Source organism: Anolis sagrei, chromosome 4 (assembly GCF_037176765.1).
Source record: "Anolis sagrei isolate rAnoSag1 chromosome 4, rAnoSag1.mat, whole genome shotgun sequence".
Lineage (NCBI taxonomy): Eukaryota > Metazoa > Chordata > Lepidosauria > Squamata > Dactyloidae > Anolis > Anolis sagrei.
In genome coordinates, this window is record NC_090024.1 from 538,154 (window position 1) to 557,430 (window position 19,277).

At 54.1% G+C, this 19,277-nt stretch overlaps 1 protein-coding gene across 1 annotated transcript in view; it reads left to right on the plus strand.

The window, feature by feature from the left end:
• LOC137096774 (zinc finger protein 850-like) overlaps nucleotides 1-13,725 on the plus strand; it is a 40,313-nt gene extending 26,588 nt beyond the window's left edge. The window contains exons 3-4 of the mRNA XM_067466993.1: nucleotides 5,854-6,027; nucleotides 10,610-13,725. Coding sequence (XP_067323094.1) covers nucleotides 5,854-6,027; nucleotides 10,610-12,188 — 1,753 coding nt within the window. The 3' untranslated portion in view covers nucleotides 12,189-13,725. The remainder of the gene's footprint in view (nucleotides 1-5,853; nucleotides 6,028-10,609) is intronic.
• Nucleotides 13,726-19,277: the final 5,552 nt, after the last annotated feature.

The window sequence follows — 19,277 nt, forward strand, 5'->3', positions numbered from 1 at the left end:
TTTAATTGTGCGAAAGCTCTCCCGGGCACTGCCGAGACCTGGGCTTCCAGGCTCAGCGATGAGTCCAGGATCCCTCCCAAGCTGCGAACCTGCGTCTTCAGGGAGAGTGGAACCCCGTCTAACACAGGCTGTAACCCTATGCCCTGTTCGGCCTTACAACTGACCAGTAGGACCTCTGTCTTGTCTGGATTCAGTTTCAATTTGTTAGCTCTCATCCAGTCCGACACAGCAGCCAAGCATCGATTCAAGGTGAGCAGTCAGTCCTCCAAGGGCAAGCAGGGGAGGGGCCTTTCCTGGGGGTCTCCTTTCCTTGATAGGATTCCATTTGGGGGGGGGGGTTCCACAGGCGACCCCCATCAGAAGCCACCTCTCAGGAGCAGAGCCAGATGTCTCCAGGTGAGTTCCCTGAGCATCTTGGAGGGAGGGAGGGCAGAGGGGGGGGCTCCTCCTGGGTGAGCAGTCAGTCCTCGAAGGGCAGGCAGGGGAGGGGCCTTTCATGGGGGGGGGTCTCCTTTCCTTGATAGGATTCCATTTGGGGGGGGGGGTTCCACAGGCGACCCCCATCAGAAGCCACCTCTCAGGAGCAGAGCCAGATGTCTCCAGGTGAGTTCCCTGAGCATCTTGGAGGGAGGGAGGGAGGGCGGAGGGGGGGGCTCCTCCTGGGTGAGCAGTCAGTCCTCCAAGGGCAGGCAGGGGAGGGGCCTTTCATGGGGGGGTCTCCTTTCCTTCATAGGGTTCCATGGGGGGGGGTGCTGGGGGAGTTCCACAGGCGACCCCCATCAGAAGCCGTCTCTCAGGAGCAGAGCCAGGTGTCTCCAGGTGAGTTCCCTGAGCATCTTGGAGGGAGGGAGGGCAGAGGGGAGGGGGGCTCCTCCTGGGTGAGCAGTCAGTCTTCCAAGGGCAAGCAGGGGAGGGGCCTTTCATGGGGGGGGGTCTCTTTCCTTGATAGGATTCCATGGGGGGGGAGGGGGAGGGAGTTCCACAGGCGACCCCCATCAGAAGCCGTCTCTCAGGAGCAGAGCCAGGTGTCTCCAGGTGAGTTTCCTGAGCATCTTGGAATGGATGTATGGAACTCTGTGGGCTGAGCATAGGGTGAGTTTACTATTGTATTCGTGTATTGTGATGTACTGATGATTTTAATTTGTTTAAGTGATTAAGTGCTGTATGTATGTATATTTGACATAGGCATCAAATTGTGCCTTCCTTTGTAAGCCGCCCTGAGTCCCCCCTCAAGGGTGAGAAGGGCGGAGTAGAAGTAACTGAAATAAATAAATAAATAAATCCATTTGCCGGGGGGGGGGGTGAGGGAGTTCCACAGGCAGTCCCCAGAATCAGCCACCTCTCAGGAGCAGAGCCAGGTGTCTCCAGGTGAGTTCCCTGAGCATCTTAGAGGGAGGGAGGGAGGGAGGGAGGGCAGAGGGGGGGGCTCCTCCTGGGTGAGCAGTCAGTCCTCCAAGGGCAGGCAGGGGAGGGGCCTTTCCTGGGAGGGTCTCCTTTCCTTGATAGGGTTCCATGGGGGGGGGGGCTGGGGGAGTTCCACAGGCGACCCCCATCAGAAGCCACCTCTCAGGAGCAGAGCCAGGTGTCTCCAGGTGAGTTTCCTGAGCATCTTGGAGGGAGGGAGGGAGGGAGGGAGGGCAGAGGGGGGGGGTCCTCCTGGGTGATCAGTCAGTCCTCCAAGGGCAAGCAGGGGAGGGGCCTTTCATAGGGGGGTCTCCTTTCCTTGATAGGGTTCCATGGGGGGGGGCTGGGGGAGTTCCACCGGCGACCCCCATCAGAAGCCACCTCTCAGGAGCAGAGCCAGGTGTCTCCAGGTGAGTTTCCTGAGCATCTTGGAGGGAGGGAGGGAGGGCAGAGGGGGGGGGCTCCTCCTGGGTGATCAGTCAGTCCTCCAAGGGCAAGCAGGGGAGGGGCCTTTCATGGGGGGGGGGTCTCCTTTCCTTGATAGGATTACATGGGGGGGGGCTGGGGGAGTTCCACAGGCGACCCCCATCAGAAGCCACCTCTCAGGAGCAGAGCCAGGTGTCTCCAGGTGAGTTCCCTGAGCATCTTGGAGGGAGGGAGGGGGGGCAGAGGGGGGGGGGGCTCCTCCTGGGTGATCAGTCAGTCCTCCAAGGGCAAGCAGGGGAGGGGCCTTTCATGGGGGGGGTCTCCTTTCCTTCATAGGGTTCCATGGGGGGGGGGCTGGGGGAGTTCCACCGGCGACCCCCATCAGAAGCCACCTCTCAGGAGCAGAGCCAGGTGTCTCCAGGTGAGTTTCCTGAGCATCTTGGAGGGAGGGAGGGAGGGCAGAGGGGGGGGGCTCCTCCTGGGTGATCAGTCAGTCTTCCAAGGGAAAGCAGGGGAGGGGCCTTTCATGGGGGGGGGTCTCCTTTCCTTGATAGGGTTCCATGGGGGGGGGCTGGGGGAGTTCCACAGGCGACCCCCATCAGAAGCCACCTCTCAGGAGCAGAGCCAGGTGTCTCCAGGTGAGTTCCCTGAGCATCTTGGAGGGAGGGAGGGAGGGCAGAGGGGGGGGGCTCCTCCTGGGTGATCAGTCAGTCTTCCAAGGGAAAGCAGGGGAGGGGCCTTTCATGGGGGGGGGGTCTCCTTTCCTTGATAGGGTTCCATGGGGGGGGGGCTGGGGGAGTTCCACAGGCGACCCCCATCAGAAGCCACCTCTCAGGAGCAGAGCCAGGTGTCTCCAGGTGAGTTCCCTGAGCATCTTGGAGGGAGGGAGGGAGGGCAGAGGGGGGGGGCTCCTCCTGGGTGATCAGTCAGTCTTCCAAGGGCAGGCAGGGGAGGGGCCTTTCATGGGGGGGGGTCTCCTTTCCTTGATAGGATTCCATGGGGGGGGGGGCTGGGGGAGTTCCACAGGCGACCCCCATCAGAAGCCACCTCTCAGGAGCAGAGCCAGGTGTCTCCAGGTGAGTTTCCTGAGCATCTTGGAGGGAGGGAGGGAGGGCAGAGGGGGGGGGCTCCTCCTGGGTGATCAGTCAGTCCTCCAAGGGCAAGCAGGGGAGGGGCCTTTCATGGGGGGGGGGTCTCCTTTCCTTGATAGGATTACATGGGGGGGGGCTGGGGGAGTTCCACAGGCGACCCCCATCAGAAGCCACCTCTCAGGAGCAGAGCCAGGTGTCTCCAGGTGAGTTCCCTGAGCATCTTGGAGGGAGGGAGGGGGGGCAGAGGGGGGGGGCTCCTCCTGGGTGATCAGTCAGTCTTCCAAGGGCAGGCAGGGGAGGGGCCTTTCATGGGGGGGGGGTCTCCTTTCCTTCATAGGGTTCCATGGGGGGGGGCTGGGGGAGTTCCACAGGCGACCCCCATCAGAAGCCACCTCTCGGGAGCAGAGCCAGGTGTCTCCAGGTGAGTTCCCTGAGCATCTTGGAGGGAGGGAGGGAGGGAGGGAGGGAGGGCGGGGGGGGGGCTCCTCCTGGGTGAGCAGTCAGTCCTCCAAGGGTAAGCAGGGGAGGGGCCTTTCATGGGGGTCTCCTTTCCTTGATAGGATTCCATGGGGGGGGGGGCTGGGGGAGTTCCACAGGCGACCCCCATCAGAAGCCACCTCTCAGGAGCAGAGCCAGGTGTCTCCAGGTGAGTTTCCTGAGCATCTTGGAGGGAGGGAGGGAGGGCAGAGGGGGGGGGGCTCCTCCTGGGTGATCAGTCAGTCCTCCAAGGGCAAGCAGGGGAGGGGCCTTTCATGGGGGGGGGTCTCCTTTCCTTGATAGGATTACATGGGGGGGGGCTGGGGAGTTCCACAGGCGACCCCCATCAGAAGCCACCTCTCAGGAGCAGAGCCAGGTGTCTCCAGGTGAGTTCCCTGAGCATCTTGGAGGGAGGGAGGGGGGGCAGAGGGGGGGGGGCTCCTCCTGGGTGATCAGTCAGTCTTCCAAGGGCAGGCAGGGGAGGGGCCTTTCATGGGGGGGGGGTCTCCTTTCCTTCATAGGGTTCCATGGGGGGGGGCTGGGGGAGTTCCACAGGCGACCCCCATCAGAAGCCACCTCTCGGGAGCAGAGCCAGGTGTCTCCAGGTGAGTTCCCTGAGCATCTTGGAGGGAGGGAGGGAGGGAGGGAGGGAGGGCGGGGGGGGGGCTCCTCCTGGGTGAGCAGTCAGTCCTCCAAGGGCAGGCAGGGGAGGGGCCTTTCATGGGGGGGGGTCTCCTTTCCTTGATAGGATTCCATGGGGGGGGGGCTGGGGGAGTTCCACAGGCGACCCCCATCAGAAGCCGTCTCTCAGGAGCAGAGCCAGGTGTCTCCAGGTGAGTTTCCTGAGCATCTTGGAGGGAGGGAGGGAGGGAGGGAGGGCAGAGGGGGGGGCTCCTCCTGGGTGAGCAGTCAGTCCTCCAAGGGCAGGCAGGGGAGGGGCCTTTCATGGGGGGGGGTCTCCTTTCCTTGATAGGGTTCCATGGGGGGGGGCTGGGGGAGTTCCACAGGCGACCCCCATCAGAAGCCACCTCTCAGGAGCAGAGCCAGGTGTCTCCAGGTGAGTTCCCTGAGCATCTTGGAGGGAGGGAGGGAGGGAGGGCAGAGGGGGGGGGGGCTCCTCCTGGGTGAGCAGTCAGTCCTCCAAGGGCAGGCAGGGGAGGGGCCTTTCATGGGGGGGGTCTCCTTTCCTTCATAGGGTTCCATGGGGGGGGGCTGGGGGAGTTCCACAGGCGACCCCCATCAGAAGCCGTCTCTCAGGAGCAGAGCCAGGTGTCTCCAGGTGAGTTCCCTGAGCATCTTGGAGGGAGGGAGGGCAGAGGGGAGGGGGGCTCCTCCTGGGTGAGCAGTCAGTCTTCCAAGGGCAAGCAGGGGAGGGGCCTTTCATGGGGGGGGGTCTCTTTCCTTGATAGGATTCCATGGGGGGGGAGGGGGAGGGAGTTCCACAGGCGACCCCCATCAGAAGCCGTCTCTCAGGAGCAGAGCCAGGTGTCTCCAGGTGAGTTTCCTGAGCATCTTGGAGGGAGGGAGGCCAGAGGGGGGAGGCTCCTCCAAGGGCAAGCAGGGGAGGGAAGGGGGTCCAGGGTCCCCTTGGGGCCCCTCCATCAGGGGCTGCTCCAGAAGGGGGGAAAGCTGGGTCCCTATGTCTCCTGCTGGGGACGAGCCTCCCTCCCCTTGCCCCCCCCCCCTCTCTGTCTGCTCAGGCCTTCCTCCTCGGGCGGGGCCTCCTCCTTCCTTCCCTCCCTCCCTCCCTCCCTGTGGGCCCCTCCTGGCCTGCTCCATCTCCCCCTGGGCCCCATTCATCAGGGAACGAGATTCAGCTCTGGCCAGAGGGGACACGGGGGGGGGGCAGGGACACCCCCCTTCCCATCCTCCTCCTGCAGGGGCCTTCCCCAAAGAAGCTCCCCCCCCCCTCCGCCCCTGAGGACAAGGGAAGCCGAGGGGAAAGCGGGGGCCAAGGGGGGCCGAGGGGGAGGGAGGGGGGGAGGGAGGGAAGGAGGAGGGGGGGCAGGAGGGAGAGCGTGGCCTTGAGGGGGGGGAGGGGGAGGAGGAGGAGGAGAGCCCGCCCCCTCTTGCTCCCCTCCCTCCTCGCCCGAGAAGGAGGCCAGGAGACAGGGTGGGAACGAGAGAGAGAGAGAGAGCGAATGGGCCAGGAGGGACGAGGAGGAGGAAGCGGAAGAAGAGGAGAGCCCGCTCAAAGCAGCAGCGCCCCCTGCCGGCCGGGCGGACTCGCTCTTTCTCTGTCTCTGCGCGGACTGGAGGGAGGGAGGGAGGGAGGGGGGAGGAAACCCTGCGAGAGAGCGAGCGAGCGAGACCCAGGCCCAGAGGGAAGAGGAAGAAGGAGAGGAGAGCCCGCCCAAAGCAGCAGCAACAGCGCCCCCTGCCCGCCGGGCGGACTCTCTCTCTGTCTGCGCGGATGCGTCCTCCTCCTCCTCCTCCTTCGGCCGCTTCCCCTCAGCCAGCCAGCCAGCCAGCCTCCCAGTGGGAGGGCGGCCAATCGGAAGCCAGGCCGCTCCGCAGAGGCCCCGCCCACCGAGAGAGAGAGGGAAGGAGAGCGGGGAGAGGGACGTCCCTCAGGCCCCGCCCACTTCGCCGCCATTTTGGAGGAGGAGAGGGAGAGAGAGAGGCCGAGGTGAGCAGAGACGGGGGAGGGGGGGGAGGGGTTTGAAGGGGTGGAGTGTCCTCTGTCCCTGCCTGCCATGGGAGAAAGAAAGAAAGGAAGAAAGAAAGAAAGAAAGAGGCCCTCCTTCCCTCCCTCCCTCTCGCCTGCCTGCCTGCCTGCCTGCGTGTGGCGCCGGCCTTGTCCTTGTGTCCAGCTGAGCTGCTTGGCGGCCAAAGACGAGGAGGAGGAGGAGGCGCCGCGGCCTAGCCCAAAAGAAGGAAGGAAAGCAGGCCCTCTCAGCCACCACCACCACGCTGGGCCTCCCCCCCCCCCCTCCGTCCCGTCCCCTCCCCTCCAAGGGCCAGCCAAGGGGCAGGGAGGGGCCCCTCTGGGAGGGGGGGGAGGGTCAGTCAGCAGTGCCGCCATCTCCTCACGGGTCCCATCCTTCAAAGATTGGGGGGGGGGGGAGCTGTGTTCATGAAGGCAGGCAGGCTTCCCTGGCCGGAATCCCTCAGGCTGGGTGGCACTCTCTCCCGACCTTTCCCCCGCATAGAACCTGAGACTGGGAAGGAAGGCACCTGGGGAAGGCCCCAAGCCCAGGGCAGGCAGGCAGGCAGGGAGGGAGGGGCCCCTCTGGGAGGGAGGGAGGGTCAGTCATCACTGTCGCCACCTCCTCACGGGTCCCATCCTTCGAAGATGGGGGGGAGGGGAGGAGCGATGTCCATGAAGGAAGGCAGGCAGGCTTCCCTGTTAGAAGTATTGTAAAATGTGCAAAATTATATTGTTCATTGCATGTATTTGGTTATGTTTGTGTAAGTGAGTTTGTGCCTTTAATTGCTGAAATGCTTGTGGTTTGGGTTTGGTCAATTGGGTGCAGGTGGATCTCATGGCTGCTGTTATAATGGTTTGCATCTGCCTGCAGTCTTTAGGTCTTGGATTTGGTTGGAGGTTTTTGTTTAGGGTCTGATGTCTGATTTCTGAGTTTCCACTAGGAAGCTATAATAAAGTAAGCTTCTGCTGTAGTATTGTTATTTTTTATTTGATATTATAACTCTGCTGACATTCCCTGGCCGGAATCCCTCAGACTGGGTGGCACTCTCTCCCGACCTTTCCCCCGCATAGAACCTGAGACTGGGAAGGCAGGCACCTGGGGAAGGCCCCTTCAGCCCAAGCCCAGGGCAGGCAGGCAGAGAGAAGCCCCTCTGGGAGGGAGGGAGGGAGGGTCAGTCAGCAGTGCCACCATCTCCTCACGAGTTCCATCCTTCAAAGATGGGGGGGGGGGGGGAAGCGGTGTTCATGAAGGAAGGCAGGCAGGCAGGCTTCCCTGGCCGGAATCCCTCAGGCTGGGTGGCACTCTCTCCCGACCTTTCCCCCTCGTAGAACCTCAGACTCTAAAGGAAGGCACCTGGGGAAGGCCCCTTCAGCCCAGACCCAAGGAACACAGGCAGGCAGGCAGGCCTATGGGCTCCTCCGAGGTGGGGAGGGAGGGAGGCCTCCTCGGAAGTAGGAGGGACCTGGCCACGAACCCCTTCCCATCAGGGCTCCTTCCTCTGGCCATTCCCAGGGGGAGGGAGGGAGAGAAAGAAGGGGCCTCAGGCCACAGGGAAACAGGACTGGTCATCATTCACCCTCTCAGGAGAAAACCACACCGTTGCATGACATTTTTTAAGAAACCAAACCAACTTTTGGCTCTGGCTGACTTTCCCTGCGGTGCCTGTCGTGTTCCTGGATGCGTGCCTGGGCCAGGCTGCTGGGGCTGCTGTGGCTGTGCCTATGGGGTCTGTCCACAGCTGCAAGGGAGACCGTGGACTCCGGCAGATTATGTTTTCTTGCCCTGGTGAAGGGAGTTGGACTGGGTGGCCTTCAGGCAGCATTTCTCAACCTAGGAAGACCCTGGGGGGGGGGGTCACCAGGGGGGTGTCAGAAGGGTCACCCAAGACCACCAGAAAACACACTACTTTCTGTTGGTCATGCGGATTCTGTGTGGGATGTGTGGCCCAATTCTGTCCTTGGTGGGGTTCAGAATGCTTCGTGATTGTAGGAGAACTATAAATCACAGTAACTACAACTCTCAAAAGTCAAGGTCTATTGTATTGTCGAAGGCTTTCATGGCTAGAATCACTAGGTTCTTGTGGGTTTTTTCGGGCTATATGGCCATGTTCTAGCGGCATTTTCTCCTGACGTTTCGCCTGCATGTATGACAAGCATCCTCGGAGGTAGTTCCCCCAAACTCCATCTTGTGCATATTTGGGCATATTGAGTATTCTTGCCAAGTTTGGTCCAGATCCGTCATTGTTTGAGTCCACAGTGCTCTCTGGATGTAGGTAATGCGCAAGTACTTCATCAGTATCACAGATGGACAATGAAAGCGACAGCTCCCCTGGCGGCCAGAAAAAGTTAAATCGCCTCTGTGTTTGTCTATATCCGTTGTATGTCTAATTGGCATTGCATGTTTGCCATATATGTGTACATTGTCATCCGCCCTGAGTCCCCTGCGGGGTGAGGAGAAGGGCGGAATATAAATACTGCAAATAAATAAATAATAAATAGGGAGTCCAAAAGGGTCCCCACTCATTGTCGTCATCATCATCATCATACAGTTGGAAAATGGGATTTATATATGTCCAGGGTGGGAGTAAGAACTCCCATCTGCCCTAGGCAAGTACGAACGCTGCAATTGCCCCCCCCCCCCCCCCGACCAGCACCGAGAGGCCCTGCAGCTCCAAAGCCCGGTCGCCCCCTGCCCGGGGAAATCGCCTGCCAGGTGGTATTAGCTGGTCTTGATTGATTCCTGTCTGTAGGTACACAGCATGACACTACTGCTCCCCTCAACGTTTCTGTCCCTGAAGTACACGTCCCCCCTGGTGGGAAAGCTTGGTTCCTCAGCCCTGTTCCTATGAGCTCCCTCTTGCGAATAACTTACTCCTCTTTTTATCTCGCTCGAGTTTTTTAACATTTTATCCTCCACATGTGGCCCGCCCACTGTCATTGTGATCGTGTTTAATGTAATTGTATTGCTAATGTATTCATATGTTTTTATGTAATTATGATGTTGTTGCTTGTTGCTTGTGTTTTGGTTTTATTTTGCTGTAATCTCTTGTTTGGGCTTGGCCTCATGTAAGCCGCCCCGAGTTCCCGTTGGGAGAGATGGTGGCGGGGTATAAAGATTATGATGATGATGATGATTATTATTGATGGCCTTTCTCCTGCTAGCTCCAGGGGAAGTAGATGTTGAGGACATGAAGACAGGACACGACTCTTCCTGATCTCTCTTTCTTAAAGGGAGGTCTTGATAAATTGTCAGTCAGTTCTGTTATAAGATCATCAGGACAGTCCTTTACATGCTTTCTTAAAACTTCCTCACTTCTTCTTCTTCTTCTTCTTCTCACTTTCTTCTTCTTGTGGCATGAAAGGGATCGCAAGGTGCTTGTTCCTACTTGAGTTACTTGCTTGTGATTCCTCATCACGGTCAACATCCGTGAGGAACGATAGAGACTTCTTGAAAGGTATATAGAGAAAAGATTTATTTATAAAAACGGACAACTAACTTCTTCTACTGAGAGATACAAAACACTTAACTTGTTATTAAAGCACAATATCTTGATGGTTGCTTGAAAAGAGTTTCTTCACTTAATTACAAACAGAGCTAATCAAACAGATATAGCTGCTGGTTACAAAAATGCCTCACTCTACTTCAGCGAAATATTAATGAGTTACTGACTAACCTATCCTAGGCAGTCCCCTGAGTTATCAGCTAGCTCTTCCTAGAGTTCTTTCAGCTAACTAACTCAGACTAGAGAGCTAATGCCTTGTGCCATTTCCCACAAGTAATCAGGTTGCTGCTCTTTCTCTCTCAAAAACCCAGTTTCAAAAACACTTGTTCTCCCACCAGCTCCCAAATCCCATCTCTTCAGAAGCTGAAATCTTTTCCCTCCTCAGACTTAGCTCCTCCCCTCTGCTCTAGCCAATCTCAGGAGACCTCAAACTCCTCCCATCTTCTAGCCACCCTCCTTCAAGATGGCTGTTTCCCTGGCATACACTCGCAAAATGGAGGTTTTCTGTACTGTCACCCAGGCTTCTTTTCTGGCCTACTAGGTAAGATTCACTACAGCAAGACAGCCATCTTGGTGTCCCTTCTTAGCATTGAGCCCATTCCTGGTCATTCAGGGACACACATGATCCAGCTAATGGTGTCCTTGAGTCTTGCAAAGGACCGCTCCTTTCTCCCAGCCTTCCTGCCTCCCATTCCTTTTCCACATTTCTGTTCATCCCAATAAAATCAATATGATGCTCCAGAATTAGGATTTCCCCATTTTTCCTTCTCTCATTCTTTGTTTTCTTCCTCCACCCCTCTCCTCTTCTGAATTCATTCCCTTCTTTTTAAAGAACCATTCATTCCCACGGCTGGTCTCTGGATATGTGCGTGAGGCCCCAGTGTCGGCCTTTCTTGGTATTTCCATCCTCAACGTGACCCATGAAGGGGAAGGGGGAAATCTTGGAGGTAGAGAAGGTCTCTGGCTTCCATCCTTGATCTTTCTCTTCTTTCTTCTCCAGGGAAGGGAGGACTCTTTGGAGCGACCTCTTGGATGCAGTAAGGAAACCGATAACACAGGGAGAAGAAATCCTCTCGAGGCGATGATCTTGCTGAATTCTTGACTTCACTTACAGATAACAAAGGAATAAAGAAGAGTCAAGTCTCTGAATTGGAATTCAACACCTGTATCATTCTTGACATGGAGGAGAAAGCGTCTAAATGCCTGGAGTGTGGAAAGAGCTTCACTCGGAGGCTTGATCTGCAGCGACATGTAAAGACTCACACTGGGGAGAAACCCTATTCCTGCCTGGAGTGTGGACAGAGCTTTGCTCGTCGTTCACAACTACGTTCACATCAAAGGACTCACACTGGAGAGAAACCCTATAAATGCCTGGAATGTGGACAGAGATTTGCTGATAGTTCAAGTCTACGTAGGCATCAAAGGACTCACACTGGGGAGAAACCCTATTCCTGCCTGGAATGTGGAAAGAGCTTCACTCGGAGGCATGATCTGCAGCAACATGTAAGGACTCACACTGGGGAGAAACCCTATTCCTGCCTGGAGTGTGGAAAGAGCTTCACTCGGAGGCATGATCTGCAGCAACATGTAAAGACTCACACTGGGGAGAAACCCTATTCCTGCCTGGAGTGTGGACAGAGCTTCGCTCAGAGTGCACATCTACACAACCATCAAAGGATTCACACTGGAGAGAAACCCTATACGTGCCTAGAATGTGGACAGACTTTCACTCGTAATTCCAATCTACAGAGACATCACATGACTCACACTGGGAAGAAACCCTATAAATGCCTGGAATGTGGACAGAGCTTCACTCTGATTTCAAGTCTGCATTCACATGAAAGGACTCACACTGGGGAGAAACCCTATTCCTGCGTGGAGTGTGGACAGAGCTTTGCTCATAGTTCAGGTCTACGTTCACATCAAAGGATTCACACTGGGCAGAAACCCTATAAATGCCTGGAATGTGGACAGAGCTTTGCTGATAGTTCAGGTCTACGTAGTCATCAAAGGACTCACACTGGGGAGAAACCCTATAAGTGTCTGGAGTGTGGACAGAGCTTCGCTCATAATTCAAGTATGCATTCACATAAAAGGACTCACACTGGGGAGAAACACTATAAATGCCTGGAATGTGGACAGACTTTCACTCGTAATATTAGTCTACATAGACATCAAAGGACCCACACTGGGGAGAAACCCTATACATGCCTCGAGTGTGGACAGAGCTTTGCTCATCGTTCATATCTACATTTACATGAAAGGACTCACACTGGGGAGAAACCCTATATATGCCTGGAATGTGGACAAAGCTTTGCTCATCGTTCATATCTACATTCACATGAAAGGACTCACACTGGGGAGAAACCCTATAAATGCCTGGAGTGTGGACAGAGCTTTGCTCATAATTCAAGTCTACGTTCACATGAAAGGACTCACACTGGGCAGAAACCCTATAAATGCCTGGAGTGTGGACAGAGCTTCGCTCAGAGTTCAAATCTACGTTCACATCAAAGGAATCACACTGGGCAGAAACCCTATAAATGCCTGGAATGTGGACAGAGTTTCACTCAAAATTCGAGTCTACATAAACATCAAAGGACTCACATGAGGGAAGAAACCCTATACATGCCTTGACCCACACTGGGGGAAAAACCTTATGAATGCTTGGAGTGTGGCCTGAACTTCACTCAGAGTAGACCACTACGTTCACATGAGAGCACTCACCCTGGGAAGCAACCCGATAAATGCCTGGAGTGTGGACAGAGCTCCACTCGTAGTTCACCTCTACATAAACATCAAAGAACTCACCCTGGGGAGAAACCACCTAGAGACATAGCATAAAGTCATAGAATCATAGAATCATAGAGTTGGAAGAGATGACATGGGACATCCAATCCTGCTTTGATTTTATAAGCTTCATGTGCTTTTATGGTTATTACTGATGTTCAATACAGTTTTAATATCTGTATATTTTAAGTTGTATTGCAACACTGTTAATTTGTGAGCTGCTTTGAGTGTCCGAATGGAGAAAAAAAGCAGGATAAATATAATGATAATCCCCCGCCATGCAGGAAAAGCACAATCCAAGTATCCCTGAGAGATGGCACGTGGAAAGAGCGTCCCTGAGAGTTGACGTCTACATAGACATAGACTTCCCATTGGAGGGAACTGTGGTCATTGATCCCAGAGAGACTCTAAAGCAGAGCTTGCCAAACTTTTCATGTTGGTGTCACGTTTTAGACACGCCTCCTTTCGTGACACTGTAAATCAGTTTAGGTAGCAAGAGAGAGTTTAATCCAACTCCATATAAGATTTTGAATACGTATAATAATATATACTGGTAGGTTTCATATAATCTTTTTGTATAAATAATCCTTGTGTCGTTTCCTCTGTAGCTGCTCCGTGTGTTTCATCGCAAACATTGTTACTAATACATTTTATTTCTTTATAAACTTATTCATTTCAGTGGTAATTACTGCAGTTCAATCAATAAATTGGGCAGATAAACATGTCATAACAGTACTTAGACTTGAACGCCCCCGCACTCCACTTCTGTCGTGAGTATCTGAGGGGAGGAGAATGACCAGGGACACAATCAGCCCGGTGGGAAGTTCTCAGAATTAGACCCAGGTCTGTTTGTTCATTGGTTCGTGTACTTTGTGTGTCCGTACAGGAGTGTTTGAGTGGCGTGTGCTTTTCCTGATTTGTATTTGTAGTTGTGGCAGCCCCTCAATGAACTGTATGGTTTTAGCATTTTGTGTTGTAAACTTTTTATGTTTCGCTTTTCCTTAATGAAAGGCATGTTTACGAAAAGGGGATTCGGAAGGGCGAAACCTCCCACTGGAAAGGCAGATGGAGCTGGGGGTCAAGGCATCCTCTAAGGCCCTTTGAGGTATCATTTCTTCAACCTATTATGTTAGTCGCATTGCTCTGGGTTTGAGTTTTATGCTTCAGTTCTTAAGTATATATTGTCTTTAGATATATTGCAATGTGATGTTTATATTGCAACTGGAAAATAGAGGGAGAAACTGTGGAGGCCGTGACAGGGTTTGTATTTCTAGGCGCAAAGATTACTGCAGATGCAGACTGTGGTCAGGAAATCAGAAGACGCTTCCTTCTTGGGAGGAGAGCAAGGTCCAGTCTCGATAAAATAGTAAAGAGTAGAGACATCACACTGGCAACCAAGATCCATTGCCTAGTCAAAGCCATGGTATTCCCTGTAGTCACCTACGGATGTGAGAGCTGGACTTTAGGGAAGGCTGAGCGAAGGAAGAGAGATGCTTTTGAGCTGTGGTGTTGGAGGAAAGTGCTGAGAGTGCCTTGGACTGCGAGAAGATCCAACCAGTCCATCCTCCAGGAAATAAAGCCCGGCTGCTCACTGGAGGGAAGGAGACTAGAGACAAAGCGGAAGTACTTTGGCCACATCATGAGGAGACAGAAAAGCCTAGAGAAGGGAATGATGCTGGGGAAAGTGGAAGGCAAAAGGAAGAGGGGCTGACCAAGGGCAAGATGGATGGATGGCATTCTTGAAGTGACTGGACTGACCTTGAAGGAGCTGGGGGTGGTGACGGCTGACAGGGAGCTCTGGCGTGGGCTGGTCCATGAGGTCATGAAGAGTTGGAGAGGACTGAACGAATGAACAACAACAATGTGATGTTTTATTTTTATTAATGTATGTATTTTCTATGTGGCATCGAATTGTGCTGATTGTTCGCTGCCCTGAGTCACCTTTGGGTTGATATGGGCGGGGCAAAAATGATATAGATAAATAAATAAAAGAGTCAAAATCTGACTCAGGGAGCAGGCTTTTGGAAACTAGAGCAACGCAGTAATATCTGAATTGAAAACTTTGACCTCGGAATGGACTCAGACCAGGAATTTTGGATGGAATGTTTTTACCTTCAAATCTGAACTGTCTAATATGTTGCCATTTGTAAATGTTTAGGTAATTGTGGTTGAAGCACAAGGTATGTGCCCATTAAGCCGCCTTGAGTCCCCTGTATGGGGCAGAGAAGGGTCAGGGCACACGTATGGCAAATAAATCAATCAGTACAATTATTTATTATTATTATTATTATTATTAACTTTATTTGTACCCCGCTAGCATCTCCCGCAGGACTCGATGCGGCTTACACAGGCCGAAGCCTCAAACACAATACAATAAAACATAACACAATAATAAACAAGCAAATCAAAACAATTAAGCAAAATAACAACAATAACTACATCAAGACACTATTAAAACTGGTTCGGCCGGCGCAATGGGGTACAGGGTTAAAATGCTGAAATGGCAGGAGGAACGTAGGAGTAAAAGTGCTGTGTGCAGTAACATCGGTTGTGCTAAAGTGCTTCTAGGACTTGGGATGGGGATTCCTAATCTGAGAAGGCACATCGGAACAGCCAGGTTTTTAGGTTCCTTCTGAAAACTGCTAATGTAGGGGCCTGTCGGAGATCTTTTGGAAGGGCATTCCAAAGTCGGGGGGCCGCCACAGAGAAGGCCCTGTCCCGTGTCCCCACCAAGCGCGCTTGTGATGAGGGCGGGATCACGAGCAGGGCCTCCCCAGATGATCGGAGTGAGCGTGTGGGTTCGTAGATGGAGATGCGGTCATGCAGGTAGGGTGGTCCCAAATCGTTCAGGGCTTTGTAGGTGAGCACCTGCACCTTGAATTGGGCTCGGAAAATAAATGGCAGCCAGTGGAGCTCCTTAAACAGAGGGGTAGACCTCTCTTGATAATGAGCCCCGGTTAGCATCCTGGCTGCTGCCCGCTGGACCAATTGAAGTTTCCGAGCCGTCTTCAGGGGCAGCCCCACGTAGAGCGCATTGCAGTAATCCATTCTAGAGGTGACCAAGGCGTGGACCACCCCGGCCAGATCTGCCTTCACGAGGTATGGTCGCAGTTGGCGCACAAGTCTCAGTTGCGCAAAGGCCCTCCCGGATACCGCCGACACCTGAGCCTCAAGTGTGAGCGAGGAATCCAGGAGGACACCCAAACTGCGGACCTGTGGCTTCAGGGGGAGTGTAACCCCGTCCAACACAGGTTGCCACCCTATACCCCGATCCAGTTTACGATCGACCAGGAGGACCTCTGTCTTGTCAGGATTGATCTTCAGCTTGTTCTTCCTCATCCAGATCGACACAGCGGCCAGGCACTCGTCCAGCACCCGAGAAGCCTCCTTGGAATTAGGTGGAAAAGAGTAGTGGAGTTGTGCGTCATCCGCATAAAGATGGCACCCAACTCCAAAACTCCGGATGACCTCTCCCAGCGGTTTCATGTAGATGTTGAAAAGCATGGGTGACAAAATAGAGCCTTGCGGGACCCCACAGGTCAAAGGCCAGGGGTCAGAGCAGGCGTCTCCCAGCTTCACCATCTGGGTTCGTCCCTCCAGGAAGGACCGGAGCCACGACAAAACCGCGCCCCCAAGGCCCATCCCAGAGAGACGACCCAGAAGGATACCATGATCAATGGCATCGAAAGCCGCTGAGATGTCCAAGAGAACCAGCAGAGTCACACTCCCCCTGTCCAGCTCTCTACGGAGGTCATCCACCAAGGCGACCAAGGCTGTCTCGGTGCCATGACCAGGCCTGAAACCAGACTGTGACTGATCTAGGTAGTTGGTATCGTCTAAAAAGCTCTGGAGCTGGGAGGCGACCACCCGCTCCAGCACCTTACCCAGAAATGGGAGGTTGGAGATTGGCCTGTAATTACTCAGCACCGTGGAGTCAAGGGAAGCTTTTTTGAGGAGTGGACGAACCACAGCCTGTTTCAGATTAGATGGAAAAATCCCTTGCTCCAACGATGCATTGATAATCAACACAAACCAATCAACCAACCCCTCCCTGGCTGATTTAATGAGCCAAGATGGGCATGGGTCTAGAGGTGAGGTGGTCGCCCTCACAGCCCCAAGAACCTCCTCTATGGTTTCAGGAAGAACAAGCCTAAAAGAATCCCACAAAGATGGACAAGCAGGTGCCTCCGTCACCTCTTCTGGCACTGCGATGGAATTGGAGTCGAGCTCGAGGCGTATCTGAGCGACTTTACCTGCAAAATGGTGTGCGAAATCGCGACACTGAGCTGCTGGGTCATCAGTGACCTCCTCCACCACAGGTGGGTGGAGGAGTTCCCCCACGACCTGAAATAGCTCCGATGATCTATTTGCTGCAGACGCTATACGGGTGGTCGTGAATGATTTCCTGGCCACCCGTATAGCCACGGAGTATGCCTTAAGAGAGGCTTTAGCCCGTGTTCGATCAGAAACGTCCCGAGATTTCCTCCATTTGCGCTCTAGCCCCCTTCTCGTATGCTTCATCACAGCCAGCTCCCCGGTGAACCAGGGAGATGGCCTGTCACGACGCAACGAGATGGGGCGTTCGGGTGCGATCGTATCTATCGCCCTGGACATCTCCCCATTATAGAGAGTTACCAAGGCGTCGATAGAATCGCCAGGCTCCAAGGCAGGAAGAACCCCAAGATTCCTCAGGAATCCGTCCGGATCCATCAGTCTCCTAGGGCGGACCATTTTAATCTGTCCTCCACCCCTGCGGAGGTTAAGAGACGCAGTAAGTCTAAAAGTGATCAGATAATGATCAGACCATGACACCGGAAGGATGTTTTGATCTTCCACTCTAATCATTTCGTTGTCCGCCACGAAAACAAGGTCAAGAGTATGTCCAGCTTGATGAGTGGGACCAGATATTATCTGTGACAGTCCTATGGTCGTCATGGTGGCCATAAAGTCCTGAGCTGCGCCAGATAGGGTGGTCTCAGCGTGGATGTTAAAATCTCCCAGCACCACCAGGCGCTGGGAAACCAAAGCCGAATTGGAGACCACCTCCGCTAGCTCAGACAGGGAAGCTGCTGGGTCGCGGGGTGGGCGGTACACCAGCAGGAACCCCACACTGTCACGGCCCCCCACTTTCAAGTGGACACACTCGAACCCAGAAGCCTGCGGAACAGCGCATCTGATCACGGCGATGGATTGCCGAAAGACTACTGCGACCCCTCCTCCCCGCCCCCTTTGTCTGGCCTGCTGATGCACTCCAAAGCCTGGTGGGCACAGCTGAGAGAGATTTACTCCCCCCAGCTCGTCCAACCAGGTCTCGGTGATGCATGCCAGATCCGCCCACTCATCCAAGATCAAGTCCTGGATGGCCGCAGTCTTACCATTAACGGATCTGGCATTAATCAGCAGGACCTTAAGACCGAGGGGACTGCCAAGGAGCCTACCACTACCTACCTTCTCCAGGGTCGCAAAGACTCTGTTGCGCTTCTCCCTGGGATATCGGTGACCCACTATTCTCCTCCCCCACACGACTTGAATGGCACCCCCTTCCTCCGGAACCCTCCCCCCCCCCCCCCCCCCCCACATGGCCGGGATCTGAAACTAGTCAGCTCTCAGAGGAGGAAGTCGGGCTGGGGAATAATCTCCCTTGGGAGTTGGGTAGAGATGTTTCTGATGATGAGGTAGATAATGAAACATCAAGGGAGCTGAGTGGACTGAATAAGGGAAGTGTTCTCGAGCGAAGGAGTGTAGCTGGTTGAGTGGGGGCGACCGGGACAGATGGGGTCTCAAAATGATACGAACCAGGAGGGGGGGCCCTAACCGGTGAGCTAGTTGTGGATGCACGGGGACCTGATGGAGTATGGCGAGAAGGAACCCCAGAGGCAAATAAGGGGCGTATCTGAGGGTCCACAACTACCCTCCTAATGGTAATGCCCCATTTCTTTAAATCAGAGCGCTTTGCCATGACCTCTCCGACTCTTGAATTATCTTCTGGTGTTATTTGAAGATGGGAGGAACGGTCAGATGATTGGTAGTCCCTCCATAACCACACTATGGCTTCTAGTCTTATATCCTGTGGTCTTTTACCCAGGATTTGGGCCAAGGAGTTACAAACTACAACATGCCTGGATTGTGGGCAGAGCTTCACTGAGAAGGGAAACCTGCATTCACATCAGAGACTCGCACTGGGGAGAAACTCTTCACATGACTGGAGTATCAAAAGACCCTTCACTTGTAGTTCAGATCTACATACGTGTGTAAAGACTCGCACTGTGGAGAAGCAGTATTCGTGCCCGGGATGTGGACAGAGCTTCACTCGTGGTTCAACTCTGCATAAACATCAAAGGACTCACCTTGGGGAGAAACCATGTAGAGAGATGTAGCACAAAGTCACAGAATTATGGAACCATAGAGTTGGAAGAGATGACATGGGACAGCTAATGCAATCTTGCTATGATTCTACAAGCTTCCTATGCTTTTGTGGATTTAACCAAAAATGCTAATGATGTCCAATACTTTTTAAAGATTTGTATGTTTTAAGTTGTATTGCAACGCTTTTAATTTGTGAGATTTTGAAGGGCGTAAACCCCATGCGGGAAAGGCGGGTGGGGCTGGGGTGTCAGGCATCCTCTAAGGCCCTTTTGGGTCTCATTCATAGAATCCTAGAGTGGGAAGAGACCTGATGGGCCATCTAGTCCAACCTCATTCTGCCAAGAAGCAGGACCATCACACCCCTGAGAGATGGCCATCCAGCCTCTGTTTCAAAGCTTCCAAAGAAGGAGCCTCCACCACACTGCCTCCGGGGAAGGCAGAGAGTTCCACTGCTGAACGGCTCTCACAGTCAGGAAGTTGTTCCTCATGTTCAGGTGGAATCTCCTTTCTTGTAGTTTGAAGCCATGGCTCCAGGGTGTCCTAGTCTGTCCTGTCCTAGTCTGCAGGGCA